Raw genomic sequence first — 17,813 nt, 5'->3', positions numbered from 1 at the left:
AAAATATAGACTGTTGGTCTAGATTTTTCATCTGTCACCATTTTCTCTTGGTGGAAATGTTTGCAGAGCTGTGGCCACATATTTTATTTCTGATGCAGAATGACAAAGCACTCAGAGAATAACTGGAATAGTATTCAATAAAGTTGGAAAATTTTGCCAAAAGCTCAAGAGGTGGTATAATAAGGATGCAAAGTATTCCCTTGGGCTGTTAAAATTTCTCAAGCTGTATATACTCATTTCTTATTAATTTTTCATTTATGTGAAACTAAAAAGGAGTCTGTTGTGGTAATACATGGTCATAAACAGTGATTTTAACATAATGATGAACAAATTTAATCATACATTATAATCATAAATAAGATTATGGCATAAAATACCATAAAAAAGTAGCCCTTTCTTGTTATAAAAAAGCTTTCCATGATGGGTGTGTGTTTAAATATACTATAAAAACCATTTACATTATAAGGACAGTGTACTCATATAAGGATTAAGCATATCACAAAATATATATAAGTATATCATAAATATATATATATATAAGGGATTAAGCAAAGATTTTTTATTGATCATAGCAGTCTTAGCAGTCAACTTTAGCACCAGTGCCATATGTTACAACTGCTGCCCTACCCTCCAAAGGAATCCCTAAATACGATTCTGCAGTTTTAAGATGAAGACAAAGGATCTGTGTCAGGAAATAAATGCAATCTACGTTGTTACAGAAAAGATTTGCCAACGTGGATCCCAATTTTGAACTGAGCACTTCAGTCACATTTGACAACACACTTATTATCAAGAATACTTTAAAAGATTACAGAGAAGCCTTACAGTCAACTTCAGATGCCTTTTTCAAAAAGAATGTGCTGGGGTTCATCTTCCTGGAACTCAAAACATCAGATCCTATTGGTTCTTCTCCCACTTCCTCAAAACAGCCAAGCAATAGCTGCTAACCCTGGAGCAAAAATCAAAACTACTGAATTTACTGTATTGAGTTGTATCCTATGTGCAATTAAAAATAATTCAATTCATCAACTTATTTCAGCTCATGAGGGAAGCTATGAAAGGGGCAAGTGAATTAGATGACATAAACACAGTCTTTTTGACTTTAGCTTATGAATTGAGAGAACACTTTCTTTGAAACAGAAATATCACCCAACCTTTGTTCCTCACTGTGTGAACTATTTACATAAATTGACTGCATGTAAACAGATTTTACTGCTTACCAAAAATTCTTTACTGTTTCTGTAATTGAACTTTTACTAGAAAAAAGTTTTTCCAAAGGGGGATTAAAAAGAAAGAAAGAAAGAAAAAAAAAATATATATATATAAAATATATTTTAAAGCCCTGGAGTAGACTATGGCCCTAATGAAACTATCGATATTTACTTATATGTTGTCTTTTTGAACAGAATCAAGGATTTGTAAAATTTGGAGCATCACCCCAAATGTATGGTATTTTATGGTGAAGCAGATTAAAGGGCTTGTACATTTTTTTTCCTATTTTTTTTTTATATATAATCACTCTGTTTGGGAATAAACTAAAAGTAAAATCCATAGTACTTGAAGCCAAAAAAAAAAAAAAAGTTGTCTAGTTAAGGCACATTTTTTTTATCTTCATAAAATAGATATGGAAATCATTTCTTAATAAAATGTATTTTTCCTTAACATTTATTACTGCACTAATCTACACATTAAGATGTGTAAAACAGTACAGCAAAAAACAAACAAAAAAAACCCTGACAAATAAAAAAAACAACATACATAATGGAAAAGCAAGCTGCAGTATTTCTATATACAAACAGAATTTAAGTAGCACTCAACAAAGTAATTTTTAATTAGATTATTATCTTCTTAATTGTGGACATGTCAACACCTCTTACTGCAAATGCTCAATGTTTAAGTTACAGAAGTTTATTAATGCATATTTTGCATAACATTATAATAATAGATAATTTTTTCTTACACTAGAAACAGTGCAAAACTAGTGCAAGCTTAACAATTTGTGTTAACACCTCAATATAAAGATATATGTCTTTTGATGTCTGAAATACCTGCCAGTTATGAGTATTATATATTTAAAACTAATAACAAAAGAGATTCAATATTTTTTAAAATTAACATTTTAAAAATAGTAAGTAAGCAAAAAAGTATATAAATATATATACATGCATGTATACATATATAAGGAACAATCACATATTTTAAAAACATTAACATGAGAAAATACACATTTGTAAATATATTCAACTCCAAATTTTGAATATAAAAGTTGCATCAGATATGTCGGCTGTCTAGTTAACAAATTGGTGGCGATTTCTAGCAACGACCTGCACATTTAGGCTTTTTCCTTCTTATTTCAAATGTGTCTTCCAGTTCTTCAAACAAAAATAGTAAAGAAAAAAAAAAAAAAAAAAAGGAGTATATTTAAATAATGTATATAATACCATAATTTCAAGAGAAATATAAAATAACATTATTCAGAAATTTAATATGAGATGAATGTATTTTTAATCACTGGCCACTGATGTATAAAAATTGCAATCCTCAGTTTTTTTTATATATTTTGTACAAGCTTCCTCTACCCTGTTAAATATGCCATATTTCAGCAGAAATATGGCATATTTTTATCACTGAGTTAACTGAAACCACTACCTAGGCCGAAGCCTATCCGTGGATAGGGTCTAAGTTTTTATAATGTCTGAGTTTCGAGTTCAAAAATGTTAGTTAATATAACATAATGCAAAATAAACAAGAACATATTAAATAACAGCCACTTATCTTCATCTTAGAAGAATCAGGTCTTGATCTTATACGTCCATCAATTTTAATAAGACGAGCTGCCACCCCTGCCACTAGGAGACGGGCTTCTACTATCAGCAATAACCACAGCACACCCTCTAAAGACTGCACTTACATAGTTATTAAAAAATATATATAAAAGCCTCCTTTCTATGTTGGAAAGGAGGCTTTTATATATAATCCAAATATTTGGATTATATATAAAATTTGGATTATGATGAACATAATCCAAAGTCTCTCTTTTTCCAGAGTACCAACAGACAACTCCAAGTTAAATCTTAAATCAGTATATAAGTTGCCTTTCAGCATAATGTGTTCAGCTGTTTCGTCCTCTCCACAAGTGCAGGTACCCCGATCCCTTAGTCCAAATTATATCAATTTGGACTGATTGCATGTGTGACAGTAATTCATGCCTAAATTGTTGATTGTTACCTGAGCCTTTTCATGCAGTAAAAAGATCCCTCTGGAGAGTCTGATATAATGCTTGGCATTTAATTGCTTATTAAATTTCAGTAACAAGGAAGAATAATATTTATCCTATTGAAGGCAATGAATATCCTTTTTCTCCCCCCCCCCCAAAAAACTGATGCTGTCACTTTGGTTGTTGTTTTCCAGCATCCTTCACGATACCAGTCTACAGACTGTTGTCTAGTCTCTGGATCAATGAATTAATGATTTAATTCATTATTTTTTTAATTCATTTGTCACCAACTGGATGACAAACTTGTTTGATTGTGGGAAAATTTCAAAAGACCTGCCTATATGAATTACCCTTTCCCTCTTCTGGTTTGTATTCAAATATTTTAAGTACTCATTTCACTGAAATTATTCACAAGATATGTTTAGTGTCTTTGCTATGTAATGTAGCCCAATGCAACCTTTCAAAATCAAATCACGAACAGCATCAGCATGTTCTGTGGCTGACACAGTCATGGATCATCACTGGTGGCAAGATGTGATGGACAATCATTATGTAATGTCTCCACCATACTCTTGTGAATCAATTTCCTGTATAGCCTTTAACAGAAAAGGTCTTTACTGAAAAGCTCTTTTGTGAAATTAATTGGTTTCAGTATGCCTTTCTTAAACTTAAAAAATAATAAATAAAATTTTATTTAAGATATTATTCTATAAACTAGGTTATATGTATATAAATGTTTATAATTTAATATTATCATGTTTATTTTTTTCAAATAATGAAAGAGATGGCAAGCAAGATACTTCTTAAAATACCTTCCACACACTTACAGGTGCATCTATCTTATAGCACTTTTTGGGGATATGATTTGATCCTCATCACTCAAGAAATTTTGAATAAGCAAGCACTGGATCTTGTGGTAGTCAAACAAAGATCAACCATTCATTCACTCATTTACAATTTTAAATGCTGTTTCCTCGCTGCTAACCTTGAGATCCCTCATCTTAGCAAACATGTCATTACCTCAAGCACACTCCAAATTATGATTCAGCTGCCTACCAACTGAACAGTTGCACTGTCCTCCATATTCAGATCTGCTCAAATCATTAAGCCTTAAACTTTAAACTTTACTCACAATTCTATAATCTTAAGGTAAGGCCTATGAGGTTAATGTAAATCTCTTATTTTGTTGTTCTGATTACGTGTATTTGAGGTGTCATGAGTTAAAAAAAAAGTTAATGATTAAAAATTCTTAGTTGGAATATCTTTATCTGCTTATAAACTAGCAAAATTCAAGAAAAGATTAACTGAGCTTAAGCCATAAAAAAACCTACCAGGTAATACCATTAAGGAGACCTACTAATGAATCTTTGCAAGAAAAGTTAAAATTTTACTATCAACAAAGTGGCCTACTAACCTTAATTAATAGATCCATTTGCTAAAAATATAACAAATCTTGATTTGAAAAATGTTTTTAAGATTTACACACATTCTTCTATAAAACCTTACTTACTAATAAAGTCTGATGTAATTTCTTTTTTGGCAGGGTCTTGAAATTCTCTAAGGACGGATTCATTGAAAGCAAGAGCTGCCATACGAAAAAATAAATCTTTTACATTCTCATCTGAAAGAAAGGAAGATTTCATTTCAAGAATGAGGAATTTCTCTTTTGTCAAGGTCATAAAAGAGCAAAAACAGAAAAAACATGACAGATACAGTATGCAAAAATATATGCTGTTACAATGAAAAAAAATATTTTTTTTTTCTCAGTCACATCTCAAAAATATCATTTTATAATCTATGCTAAATGGATATTTATAATTAAAGAGAAAGGCAATTTTGTTGAGAGATTCTTGAAATTTTAAAGGTATCTGCATTTTTGGATATGTTCACAAGAAAAAAAAGCTCTTTTTTAACAACAAGGTGCAAACAACTTCAATTAAAGCACACATCACTGTAGGATAAAGATATTTAATAGAAATTTAATACTTTATAGTTTGAAATGATATACAGTATGACCCATATCTTAGGGCTTTCTTCAGTAAAAATTTAAAAGATGTAAAAATTTATACGTTACAAGTGGATATATTTGAAGTGGCATGTGGCTGAACAGAACACAAAAAAGGAAGAATTAAAAAAACTCACACATGAGAAAATATCTTAATACCCACTATGAAAACTTTTGTATTAACCCTTTCTGGAGTGAATATGATCTGTTTCTGAGGTCATTTCAAGTACCCACTGCTATCTCTTATCTGTGTTTCCAACTAATAGTAGACATGATTTTAATGGATGGCAGCATGAGAATAGCTTATGTATATATAAAATTTACATGTTTATAAACCTCCAAATTACAATAAAGACTTATTCCACAGAGCGGGACACATTTAGGAAACTCATTCATAAAAAGATTAAATGCCTTCATCCTATACAGTGAAGTGTTGCTTTGACTGTGATATTTTACTATTATACAATGGCATTTCATAGGATACAATATGTCATAACACTTTTATTATATATAGCAGGGGTGGCCAACAAGTCGATTGTGGCTTTAATTTCGTTCGATCATGACAAATTTTAAATTATATAAAAAACAGATTAGTCAAAATCTAAATGTTATTATTATGCACCCCGCTGCATACACTTATTACAAATCCGTTGAACTACGTGACTACTCTTGTCACCGCACAGCTGCTACATTTGTCTAGTGAAAATTCACAGTTACATTGTGGAGAGCATAGTCTTAGTGTATGCGTTGAATTCTTATTTAGCTTACTTAATATTAATAACTGGACAGTACTTGTACTGTTAATTTAATACCCTTTGATTTAAAATAAATACTATGAAAAAGAATGAAACGTATCATTTTCCTCAAGAATGGGAACTAGAATACTTTTTTGTAATGATAAAAGAAAAATGTTGTTGTTTGATTTGCAATGCTTCTGTGGCCATACCCAAAAAAAAGGAAATTTAGAAAGACACTTCAACGCACTCCATGGTAAATACTAATTGAATTTTCTGCCTAATAATGACCTTAGAAAAAATAAATGAAAAGAACTTAAATGCACAACAAAATTTCTTCATGACACCCAATTTACAATCTAAAACAGTAACTGTTGCATCATTTAAAGTGAGTCATCTTCTTGCTAAAAAATTCAAACTATTTTCTGATGGTCAATTCATTAAAGACGTATTTTTAGAAATCACAGATTCTCTTTTTGAAAATTTTAAGAAAAAAAATTTAATTAAAAGTGCTCTTCAAGATCTGAAATTATCTCGAAATACTGTGATGTGACGAAAAAATGAATATAAATGTGAGCGAACAATTGCGTGCTCATATTGCTAATTGTGTCTCCTTTTCTTTACAACTGGATGAATTTACAGACATCAGTGATACAGCTCAATTGCTCATTTTTATTCGTCTGGGTTTTGATGATTCTACCACTAGAGAAGAACTTCTGGGTATGGTTTCATTAAAAGAAAAACACTAGAGGGCTTGATATATTTAACACATTCAAAAATTTTATTGAAAAAATTAAATTACCACCATTTAAGCTCGTATCAATAACAACAGATGGAGCTAAAGCAATGATGGGGCATCTAAATGGATTCATTGCATTGTGCCAAAAGATGAAGTCTCAGATTTTTTGAGTTACCACTGTATTATATTTTGCTGGCTAACATGTATTAGCCAGCAAAAGATTAAATACTTAAATACTAAAAGTGTTATGGACATAGCTTTCAAAATTATGAATTCCATCAGAGGACAATCTCTTCAAAGGAGACTTGTCAAAATGCAACTCAATGAAAATGAACCAGATCTGATATTACACACCGATGTGAGTTGGCTGAGTCGGGGTAAGTCTCTACAGAGATTTCAAAATTTCCTGAATAAAATTAAAATATTTGTTGATCAAACTTTTTTGGGAAGATGATTATCAGCAGCTACAAGATACGGAGTGGTTGTGTGAATTTGAAATTACAAGGAAAAAATAAAAATGTGGGTGACATGATTAGTAGTATTTCTGCACAGAATTTGATCATTTTGCAAATATGCAAGATCATTTGCAAAAATATCCTGTTTTTGAATTTAATAGTGAGAATAAGTTTCTGAAATTGAGAAAGTTGTGGAGGATTTTGAAACCAGATTCAGTGATTTTAAAACAATTGAAGACATTGTTCAATATATTTCTTATCCATTTAATATCGACTTAGATACGAAACAAATTTTAGAAAAAATCGTTGAGATTTTTCACATGGAGAAAACATTACTTGAAAATAAAATTATTACATTGCGAAACGATATCTTCCTAAAAGCCAGATCATCAGAAAAGGACTTTTGGAAATATGTTTGCTGAGAAAAGTACCCAAATGTAAAAAAATGCAGTGAACTTTTAAATTGATGTTTTGGTTCCACATATCTATGTGACTCGGCCTTTTTGTATTTGAAACAAACAAAGACGAAGAATTGCTCTATTCTTATGGACTTGCATACAGAAGATTCTTTACGGTTGGCCTTATCACAGTATATCCCTGATTTTGAAAGCTTGGCAGATGACATTAAGACACAAACTTCACATAAATTAAAAATTTAAATACGTATGAATTTAAAATAAGAATTCTGAATTGTATTTAATTTTAAAATTTATAAACAACATTTTTCAATATGTGTTGATTAATTTTATTAACCATGTGCAATGAAATTCTTCAGATGGTAGATCGTGGAACATTTTGAAGAAAAAAAGGATCGCATCACAAATTAAGTTGCCCACCCCTGATATATAACATGAAGGACATTACCATACCTACAAAGTTTTAGAAACTGAAAAATGGAAGACTTAACAGATATCTGGCTTTAGCCAGAACATTCTGGAACTGCAATATTCAAATGACATTTCAAGACTTTTCTACCAAATTAATGGTGGCTAATTAATTCATTTCATAAGGTGCAGAAAGTAGATTACACATAATCATGAAATGCAATAAACTATTTTAAAGTTCTTTGCTTCATTTATTTTATTTTTGTCTTGTTCAATTACACAGTATTGACTATTCCAAAATCTTTATGTTCCATGATCTGGTTGTTGTTGACATTTCTGCATTTTTTTTTAGGAGCATTAGCAACTAAGGCCATATATTGCTCCGGAGATATGCGGTGGTCATTCCCTGACCTTTCTGCATCCTCCGTATTTGGTGGTCACGGGCTCGAACCCTGGTCTAATCAAGAAGCGTGTGCTACGCACTGCTGCTCCTGCCCACCTGCCTATGGAGGCGCCACATTTCTGCATGGTGTGCATGATAGTTTCATGCACACCATATCATCTTACGTGCATTGACCACCAGAGCACAGTCATTTCGCTAACAAATTCAAAGTGCCTAATCTTTCACAACTTCTCTTTAAAAACTAAAATAAATATTTAAATTAACCCAACCTTCTTTTAATAAGAAACATAACCAGAATACAGCACATGCTACCTGATAATCAAGTAACAATGCTAAATAATACCTGCATTAATGCCACTTAAAAAAAAAAAAAAAAAGCACCAAATTAAAATATATTAAAAGCTAAATCTTTATTATAAAAATCAAATATGCAAACAGTACCTGTCAAACCAAATGATATGCAGATTCCAGATATGTTTTTTGCTGAATATGGTAAATACATACTTATGCTGGTTGTATGGTTGCCATACTTAGGCTAAACATAAATAGAAAGTGGAACCACTTAACATTTTAAGTGTATATCATTAAATTTGGTAGGCTTGTACCTGACAAAAAATCTGAGGAAAACTACATATTGGAAAACTTCCTGAAATCAGAAGAGTCAACATGTATGCATGATGCAAACAGATATGATTTATATATATATAAATATATGTATATAGGAAAAAAAAGCACAATAACATGTGAAAAAGCTCATACATATTTAATTAAACAAAATTAATTAAGCATGTCATACTAATAAAATGAAATGTGCAAACTTTGCTGATGGAATTAGGCAGTCATCCTTATGTAATGTGCAAAGTTTGTATTTTATAATAATTATTATTATTTACAAATATTCTGTACGCAAGTTTACAAACAAAAGATATAACCTAAGACAGTTATACAAGATGGGTTTACAATAGGCATAAATCATCACAATTTGAGATATTAGCATCTTCATTATCAAATAATTATTAATCCACATCAAGCAAAATAAACAATGCCACATCAAGCAAAATAAACAATGCCACATCACTTGAAAACATTAAACTAATCTTATGAAGTCTGACATCTAATTGGGTGGACTCTGAGTGAAGAAAAAGAAATACAATATATCTTTATTAATTTGATATTCCATTATGTGAAATGCAATGTATTTCAAAGTCATTACCATTTCCAACTAATGATATGGGGTTTTATATGGTATATGCATCTTAGAAATGAACAATTGAAAATACACCTACAACGAAGTTCAAAGTCTCCACTGGTCCTGAAACTTGTGAATAACTTATCTAATTTGAAGACTGCCAAAACCAACTATAATCAGATATTTTATAATGAAAATTTGCCACATATCACTTTATATTTTACATTTCTACTTACTTCCTCCAGAACTGCACGTGGACTTGCTGAGGATTCATTTATCTTTAACTTAACTACAGTGTGTACATATAATTCATTTTGTGTGAACGAAATGAATTACATGTACCACTTTATATTTTACATTTCTACTTACTTCCTCCAGAACTGCACGTGGACTTGCTGAGGATTCATTTATCTTTAACTTAACTACAGTGTGTACATATAATTCATTTTGTGTGAACGAAATGAATTACATGTACCATTGAAAACACAAATACATTGCAACTTCTAACGATATGAAATGCATCATTCCCCAATGCAGATGTGGCACACCTTTCTTTAAGTAACTGAATGTATGCACTTAGTATAAGTGAGAATGACAACAAATGCACTTCAGAGAAGAAATACTATAGCATTGGAGGATTAAAAAAAAAAAAAAAAAAAAAGCGTAACTATCCTTAAGGATTTCACAATGAGGCATATACAACCTTTCTCAATTTCTTACATAACAGAGATTGCAAAGTTTTGTTTTTGTTGCCATATTAGCCATATAGCACAATGTGTACAAGCTACAAATTAAAGCAAGCACTGTGCTGTTTAATTCTCTCTCTCTCTCTCTCTCTCTCTCTCTCTCTCAACTTGTTCTTAATGAACTTGAATGGGATATGTAGGGATGGCCTGTCCATACAGGCCTACTTAGCAGCCACCTGGGTAACAGGCACCGACTGCATGGTTTGTCCAGGCTGCTAGTCTACAGCTGCTCCTGGGGATATGATATATCATTTGAATGCCAAAATGACAAAACCTAAGTGAATCACAGTTTCATATTTTTATACATGAGTAACCGGCAGAAAATAACTGTTTGTGTACAAGCTTATGACAGATATATTTATTTTAAAAGATATATTGTTTTCTTTTATCTCCAATCCACTAAGAGTGAGATATGGGGGGGTATTCACCCCATGTTCTGATTTTTTATACCCTTGCATAAAAATCAGAAACTGTGATTCTCTTTGGTTGTTGTATTTGCATTTAAATGATTTTAAATATCCTTTTATATCTTTTTGATTTGTTAACAATGAGATATGGGAAGGAGTATTTCCCCGTGTATACCCCTCTATAAAAACCACAAAGTGTAAATCACTTACATAGCAGCATTATCAGGGAGTGATTATAGTATGGTTCCATTATTGTTTATATTCATATTATAAATTCCGTCCTCTCACACACACACATATAAGCCATTATGCAGTTAGCACATTAAATAATGCTATGTCATTATCTGAATGATAACATGAATCAAAGTTATATATCAAAAGTGCTTGGCATTGCAACAATGATGTAAGGCACACTGATACATCCCAGTTACAATATGGGCAATATTTAATATGACTGCAAGGAATTAAATCTATTTTTTGTGCATGTAAATTTAAATTGCTATTTATTTAAAGATTAACTATGAAGGCAAGTAAGATGTTTTCTGCTCATTTTTAATTCTACTTTGAATTTTTTTTTTCATGCTTCATTTATATTAATATATAGTTGTATGTCTTCTGCACAAATATTGTGACTTATTTATGTGCAAAAAAAAAAATTGGTTCCATAAATGTGGTCACCAGTTGGTGCATTCACTGTACAACCAACTTACATAACTTTAATTTGCAAGAGCAGTTTGTGCTGTGATAAAGTCTAATGAATAAGCGAGGGTGCTAAAAGAGAAATGTCACTGATTTTTGGTGATTATAAGTATTGAACAGAGAGCATTCATATTCAAAAATATGAATGCTCTCTTTAGCAGGTATGTACAATTATAAGTAATAAATAAGATGGCATTATTTTTAAGTATAGCTAGTATACATCCGAGTATAGCTAGTATACAGCTGCATGGCTACAATGGCAGCAAAACCAAAACTTAGTGCTCTTTGTTATTATGTGTAAAAAAATAATTTCTCCAGAGTGCAATTGTTATCTCTCTCACAGTGATTAAACTGATTAAGATTCTGAAGCATCTATCACAACGAAAACACTCAACATTTTAAATGAAAGAACCACAAAAATTATGTACAGTATAATAAGATCTTTTATCTGACTAAATGAAATTCATGGGTTCATGGATAGTAAATGGATGGCCATTGCACAAAACAAAAGGAACTGGAAAGTTGCTGGAGAGGCCTTCATCCTGCAGTGGATTGAAAATGGCTAATGATGATCTGAGTAAAAATTTTGGCTAATTGATACTGATGTACTTACCTTGTGTGAATACTTTGAACCTGTTTAAAATGATATGAACATAATTTTGTCTTTAAACTCAGAATTAACAAAAGATATACTGTATGCCATTCGATCAGTATACTAATGTCCATCATATTCAGCACTTTAATAAGCAATGACATTTTCATATTTACAATTTATTTTAAGAAAGCAATAATTTATTATCACTGGCAGTTTTAGAGTGACTGGAGGACATTCAGGGTTGAGACTTGCCTTAATATTGTTACAGTAATCAGAGTGGCAAGGAAGTTAGTCTCTTGTTCATCATTACACCTAAATACTTGACTACAGGAGCATATTTTATTAAATGACAACCATTTAATATCTTTGTATGTTAAATAGTTAGCTTCACGATGCTACCAATAAAGAATTATTATTTCAAAGCTATAAAAACATAAGCCTATCACAAAGTTATTGAAAGACAAAAATAGCAACAAACCTGTTTTTGATGATACAGCCCAAAACTCTGCATTTATTTGTTTGGCTACTTTGATTGCTTCTTTTTCGACAGCTTTATATGCAGCATCTGTCTGAAAATAATAAAATAATAGTTATTAAAAACATTGAGTTGACAAAAACATTCAAGTTGGAAATATAAAAAGATATAAATATCCATGTCATTTCACGTTCTCTCAAATATACACTGACTGCCAAAAGTATTTGGACTACTGATAGTCATTTAGCTGATACAGCTAATGAGTCATAAATGTCATTCAGCTGATATGATTCAAGCCACTTCAATATAAGTCAGTCAGTCATTCAAAATAGCAGCCATGACCTGTGAGTGAGGAATTAACTGAATCACTGATTTGATTATAATCAGTGAAGATTGAAGAGATACAATAATCAACACCTACCCAAGGGAAATTGCAAGCAACTTTATGGACTCCTTGATCCTGGCACTCAGAGCAGGCATACTGTTTGCTGTCCTTGAAAATTCAGTGTGGTATTTCCAAAGACAGTCTTTGTGTGTGTGCATTTATTTTAGTATTTTATTTTTTCTTTTGGGTGGGGGTAAGAGTATAGAAAAATAAAACATACAAATTCTTCACAAACATTTTTAATATTAGAGTTAATTAATTTTAATATTATTACAATTTAATATTATTTTATTATTGCATGTATCCCCCAACATGGATCATCCCATACATATTCCATGTATTAATATCACATTTTATTTCATTATATATTTAACAGTTGAATCAAGAATCATGATCACTCTTTCAACCTACGATTTGACTGCACATTTACGGAAAAAAAATACATTACATTTTTTTACAGAAAAAAAATCACAATGTTTCATACTGTATTTCTTCAAGTATGTAATGCATGGAGAAATAAAATGTCAAAAATAAGAAATAAAAAACAAAACATTATGATAAAATTACACATAAAATCATGAAAAAGTCAAACATATAATGCAATATTGAAACTAAAGAAAACTACAAAAATTAGAAAAAAAAAAAAAAGATTTAAATTTTTTTTTATTCAGATTAACAGTTAGTGTATTTATGTATAGGCACACACCTAGAGACTCCAAAAAGTTGAAATATACATACAAATATACTAAATTTTGAAGCAGAAGGGCCTCCCAACCTTATCTAAATGTTAAAACAAAACTTGAATTGTCATTTGAATTCATGTTATGCAAGGATTACCCATATACACGCACCCACTGATGAGCCAAAACATTATGACCAGCGAGTTGTTATGCAAATCGAAGCAACTGCAGGTGAACTATAAGCACATGCATGGGTCGGACACGGTATAAAAAACACCTGATACTGAGCTCTGTTAATCAGTGTTACTTTTGTTCCTCAGATGGAAAAGACAGTGGACTTAAGCAAGTTTGACAAAGGCGAAATTGTAATGGCCAGACGACTGGGTCAGAGCATATCCGAAACAGCACGGCTGGTGTGATGCTCATGGTCAGCCATGGTTAGTACCTATCGAAAGTGGTCCGAGAAGAGAAAACCCATGAACTGCCAGTGTGGTGTTGTACGACCATGGCTCATTGATGCTTGAGGTGAGCAAAGACTCCTGGATGGCATGTGGCAACAGAAGGGCGACTGTGGTGCAACTTGTCGGTAATTGGAATGCTGGTGATGGGAGTAATGTGTCACAACACACACAGTACATCAAACACTGTTGAAAATGGGGCTGCGTAGCCGCAGGCCACTCTGAGTACCCATGCTAACCACGGTTCACAGGTGAAAGAGCCTGCAATGGGCATGCAAGCATCGAAACTGGACCTTAAGTGATTCGAAGAAGGTCGTTTGGTCCGATGAATCACGTTTTCTATTGCATCATGTGGATGGTCGGGTACATAAGCATCGTTTACCTGGGGAAGTGATGGTGCCTGGATGCACCATGAGACGAACACAAGGTGGTGGTGGTGGCGGTGTCATGCTTTGGGCGATGTTCTGCTGGGATACCCTGGGTCCAGTCATCCGTGTGCTGGACACTTTCATGTCTACCACCTACCTAAACACCATTGCTGACCAGGTACACCCTTTCATAGCAACAGTCTTATCCTCTGGCGGTGCTGTCTTTCAGCAGGATAATGCACCATGGCACCTCACATCTGGTGAGTATGGGCTTGGCACACCCAGGGTCCTTAGCCGGATATCTTCTCTTTCTTTCTTGGTGATTCCCTTCTACTCTCTCTCTCTCTCTCTCTCTCTCTCAGTGTAACTCAGTATTTTTTTTTTTTTTTGGCTGGTGCAGCATAAGCCTCAGGCTTCCTTGCACCATATGGCTAATAATAATAATAAATAAATGACTTTGACACTCATCAACCTGTTATGCTTTTCATTACAGAGATACAAATCATCTGTATGTATCTCTTTCTAGAAAATTTTCAATTGGAACTGAACTTGTAATTATGAACAAAATTTGCTTTGGCCCAATTTCAAAAGCCTGGGATAAATGATTTTGTTTTCTTTCCGCCAATAAATGAGGCTGATAATCTATTATACATTATCAAAACTATTCCTAATATTTGCTTTGAGTTTTGCTTCAACAAGATAAATCATATATCATTCAAAAAGTCTCAACTAAGGATCGGGTTTATAATATTAACCAGAATTTAATGTGTTAATTTTTAAATATGAAATTGAGTAACTGATGTATTTGCAAAAATTACTAACAATGAAAATCAGGATATTATTAAGCAGAACAATAACAAGGGATGAAATAATCATTATTTCAGGTACAGATAGTAAAAGAGATGGCTTCCTTCCCTTCCCTTCCAACTATCAATTCTTTTCATGGAAAAATTGAACAAAAGTGATATGAGAGAGAGAAAGATGTATAAAGAAGCATGCTATTGGGGAAGGAAATTTACTGATTAAATAATAAACTAAACACAGAACATTACACTGGAACCTTATTTTTGACATCCATATTATTCATATTATTGAGGCAGTGTTAGGGGGGTCGGAAAACTGCTAGATAGCGGTGCTACAGGGACTAATTGATTAACAGTAGCCACTGGCAGAGGTGAAAGTGATTCTTGTACTGCTTCTATTGGAATGAGCAGCAGCCTGGAAAACAAGGTGCTGTGGAATTCAGAGACTACCGGGAGTCATCGAGGAACAAGTAAATACATAGGCTATGTTATGGTAACTAAGAAGGAGCACAGGTGCATGTATACTTGCGTGAACACCAATGCTAGGAGTTTAGTAAATAAATTTGATGTGCTGGTTAAAACATCAAAGACAGATATTGTTGGGATATCAGATATCAGTGTCACACAGATATAAGGAATGTAGAATTGGAATTTGGGGAGTACAATGTGTACAGAAAGGATACGCAGGATAGGAAGGGAGGAGGGGTTACGCTGTGAGTCAAGAAACACACAAAATCTAACGAAGTACATCCAGTTGACATGGGTGGACAGCACAATGTTGAGACAGTTTAGTGTGACATAAGCACTGGGAAAGCAAAATTGAGAGTAGGAGTGTGCTATAGGCCTAATGACTCTGGTGAGTATAATGAACAACTGTATAGAGAAACAGAATGGGCCAGTAAATCAGATTGTCTTATAATGGGGGATTTTAACTTCCAGATATTGGTTGGAATTTGTGCTTAGTCACTCGCACACCAGCAAGGCTTTTGTGGATTTATTTGATGATTGTTTTCTACAGCAGCATTGTTCATCAAGAGGCAACCAGAGGGAGTAATACTCTTGATCTGATTATCAGTAGTGATTCTTCATGCATTAAGAATCTGCAGATAAAGGAACCACTACGTGGCAGTGATCACAGTGTGCTAATGTGAGATTTACTCAAAGATGTAACTACCATTGGGGGTAAAGGAATGGGTTTTTGTTTTCGTAAAGGTGACTACAGTGGTCTGAGACAGTTTTTAAATTGTATAGAGTGGGACCAACTAATGATGTTACCAACAGCAAATTCTAAACGGGAGACATACAAAGAATTAATCTTTGAAGCTAACTAAAGAAATATTGTTCAAGATCTAGCCTGCCCAAAATGGATGTCATATGAACTAATGAGACAGGTGGCGGAGAAGAAAAATGCATGGTTCTTTATTTATGTAAACTCTAGAAGGAAGGGAATGAATCAGATTGGTCCACTTGATATTGATGGTTCAACTGTTGATGATCCTGCTCAGGTAGCTGACAAACTGAATGAGAATTTTTCATCCACATTCACACATGAGGAGTTATTCAGGCAGAGGAATGCTAGAGGTTTATTGAACTCAGTGAGCTAAATGATTTTGTAATAACTGAGAGCAAAGTGGAGGAGAAATTGTTGAAGTTAAACATAACAGTGGCACCTGGGGTGGATGGGATCTATCCAGTTATATTAAAGGAGGCAGCAAAGGAAGTAAGCAAACCCTTAGCCGTAATTATGAGAGCTTCCTTGGACTCAGGAGAGGTTCTCATGGATTGGAGATGTGCGAATAACTCCAATCCACAAAGGAGGATCAATGGAGACAAAAGTAATTATAGACCTGTTAGTTTAACTTCTGTTCTGGGGAAATTAATGGAAACACTGCAGGATCATTAGACAAGACTTCAGCTGTAGTTCGGACACAGCATGGGTTCGTTAAGGGAAGTCTTGTATGACCAATTTGATTGAATACTATGTATGATATGGTCACAAAGGAACTGGATGAAAAATATAATTTTGATATCATATACTTGGATCTTAGGAAAGCTTTTGATACTGTTGCACATGGAAGACTACTGTACAAATTGGAGCAGTATGGCATTAAAGGAAAATTGCTGTTCTGGATAAACGGAAAATTGCTGTTATGGATAAAGGGATGGTTGAGTGGGAGAGGACAGAGAGTGATAATCAATGGACACTGATCTTTGTGGACTAATGTTATTAATGGAGTTCTCCAGGGTTCAGTGTTGGGTCCATTGTTGTTTTCTGTATTTATTAATGATACTGATGAAGGTATATCAGACTTAATGTCTAAGTTTGCAGACAGTATGAAGGCTGGCGGGGTTGTTAATGGATTTAGATTTTGGGTAGCAGTAATCCCAAAGTGACGTACTACAGTCACTCAGGGTGGTAGAGAATGAAAAGAACCTGGGGGTAATTGTGCAGTCAGATATGATTTTTCTGAACAGTACAGACAATCTGCAAGAGTAGCTCATAGTGTCTTGTCAATGATATACAGGAATTTTTCTAGCAGGGATAAGGAGGTGCTTATCCTCTTGTATAAGGCAATGGTTAGGCCACACCTTGAGTAATGTACAGGGGTCTGTAAACCTCATTTTAAGAAG

General features: G+C 33.0%; 1 protein-coding gene across 1 annotated transcript in view; it reads right to left on the bottom strand.

Annotated features, from left to right (window-relative positions):
• Positions 1 to 2,265: 2,265 nt before the first annotated feature.
• RabX5 (RAS oncogene family member RabX5) overlaps positions 2,266 to 17,813 on the bottom strand; it is an 87,086-nt gene continuing 71,538 nt past the window's right edge. The window contains exons 8-10 of the mRNA XM_090370869.1: positions 12,492 to 12,582; positions 4,728 to 4,838; positions 2,266 to 2,372 (exon numbers count right to left, since the gene is read on the bottom strand). Of these exons, the coding sequence (XP_090226995.1) occupies positions 2,314 to 2,372; positions 4,728 to 4,838; positions 12,492 to 12,582 (261 nt within the window). The 3' untranslated portion in view covers positions 2,266 to 2,313. The remainder of the gene's footprint in view (positions 2,373 to 4,727; positions 4,839 to 12,491; positions 12,583 to 17,813) is intronic.

Source organism: Mastigoproctus giganteus, chromosome 3, assembly GCF_048544385.1.
Source record: "Mastigoproctus giganteus isolate SK-2022 chromosome 3, ASM4854438v1, whole genome shotgun sequence".
Classification (NCBI taxonomy): domain Eukaryota; kingdom Metazoa; phylum Arthropoda; class Arachnida; order Uropygi; family Thelyphonidae; genus Mastigoproctus; species Mastigoproctus giganteus.
The sequence above is the reverse complement of the archived record's forward strand: the minus strand, read 5'-3'. Positions and strand labels throughout refer to the sequence as shown.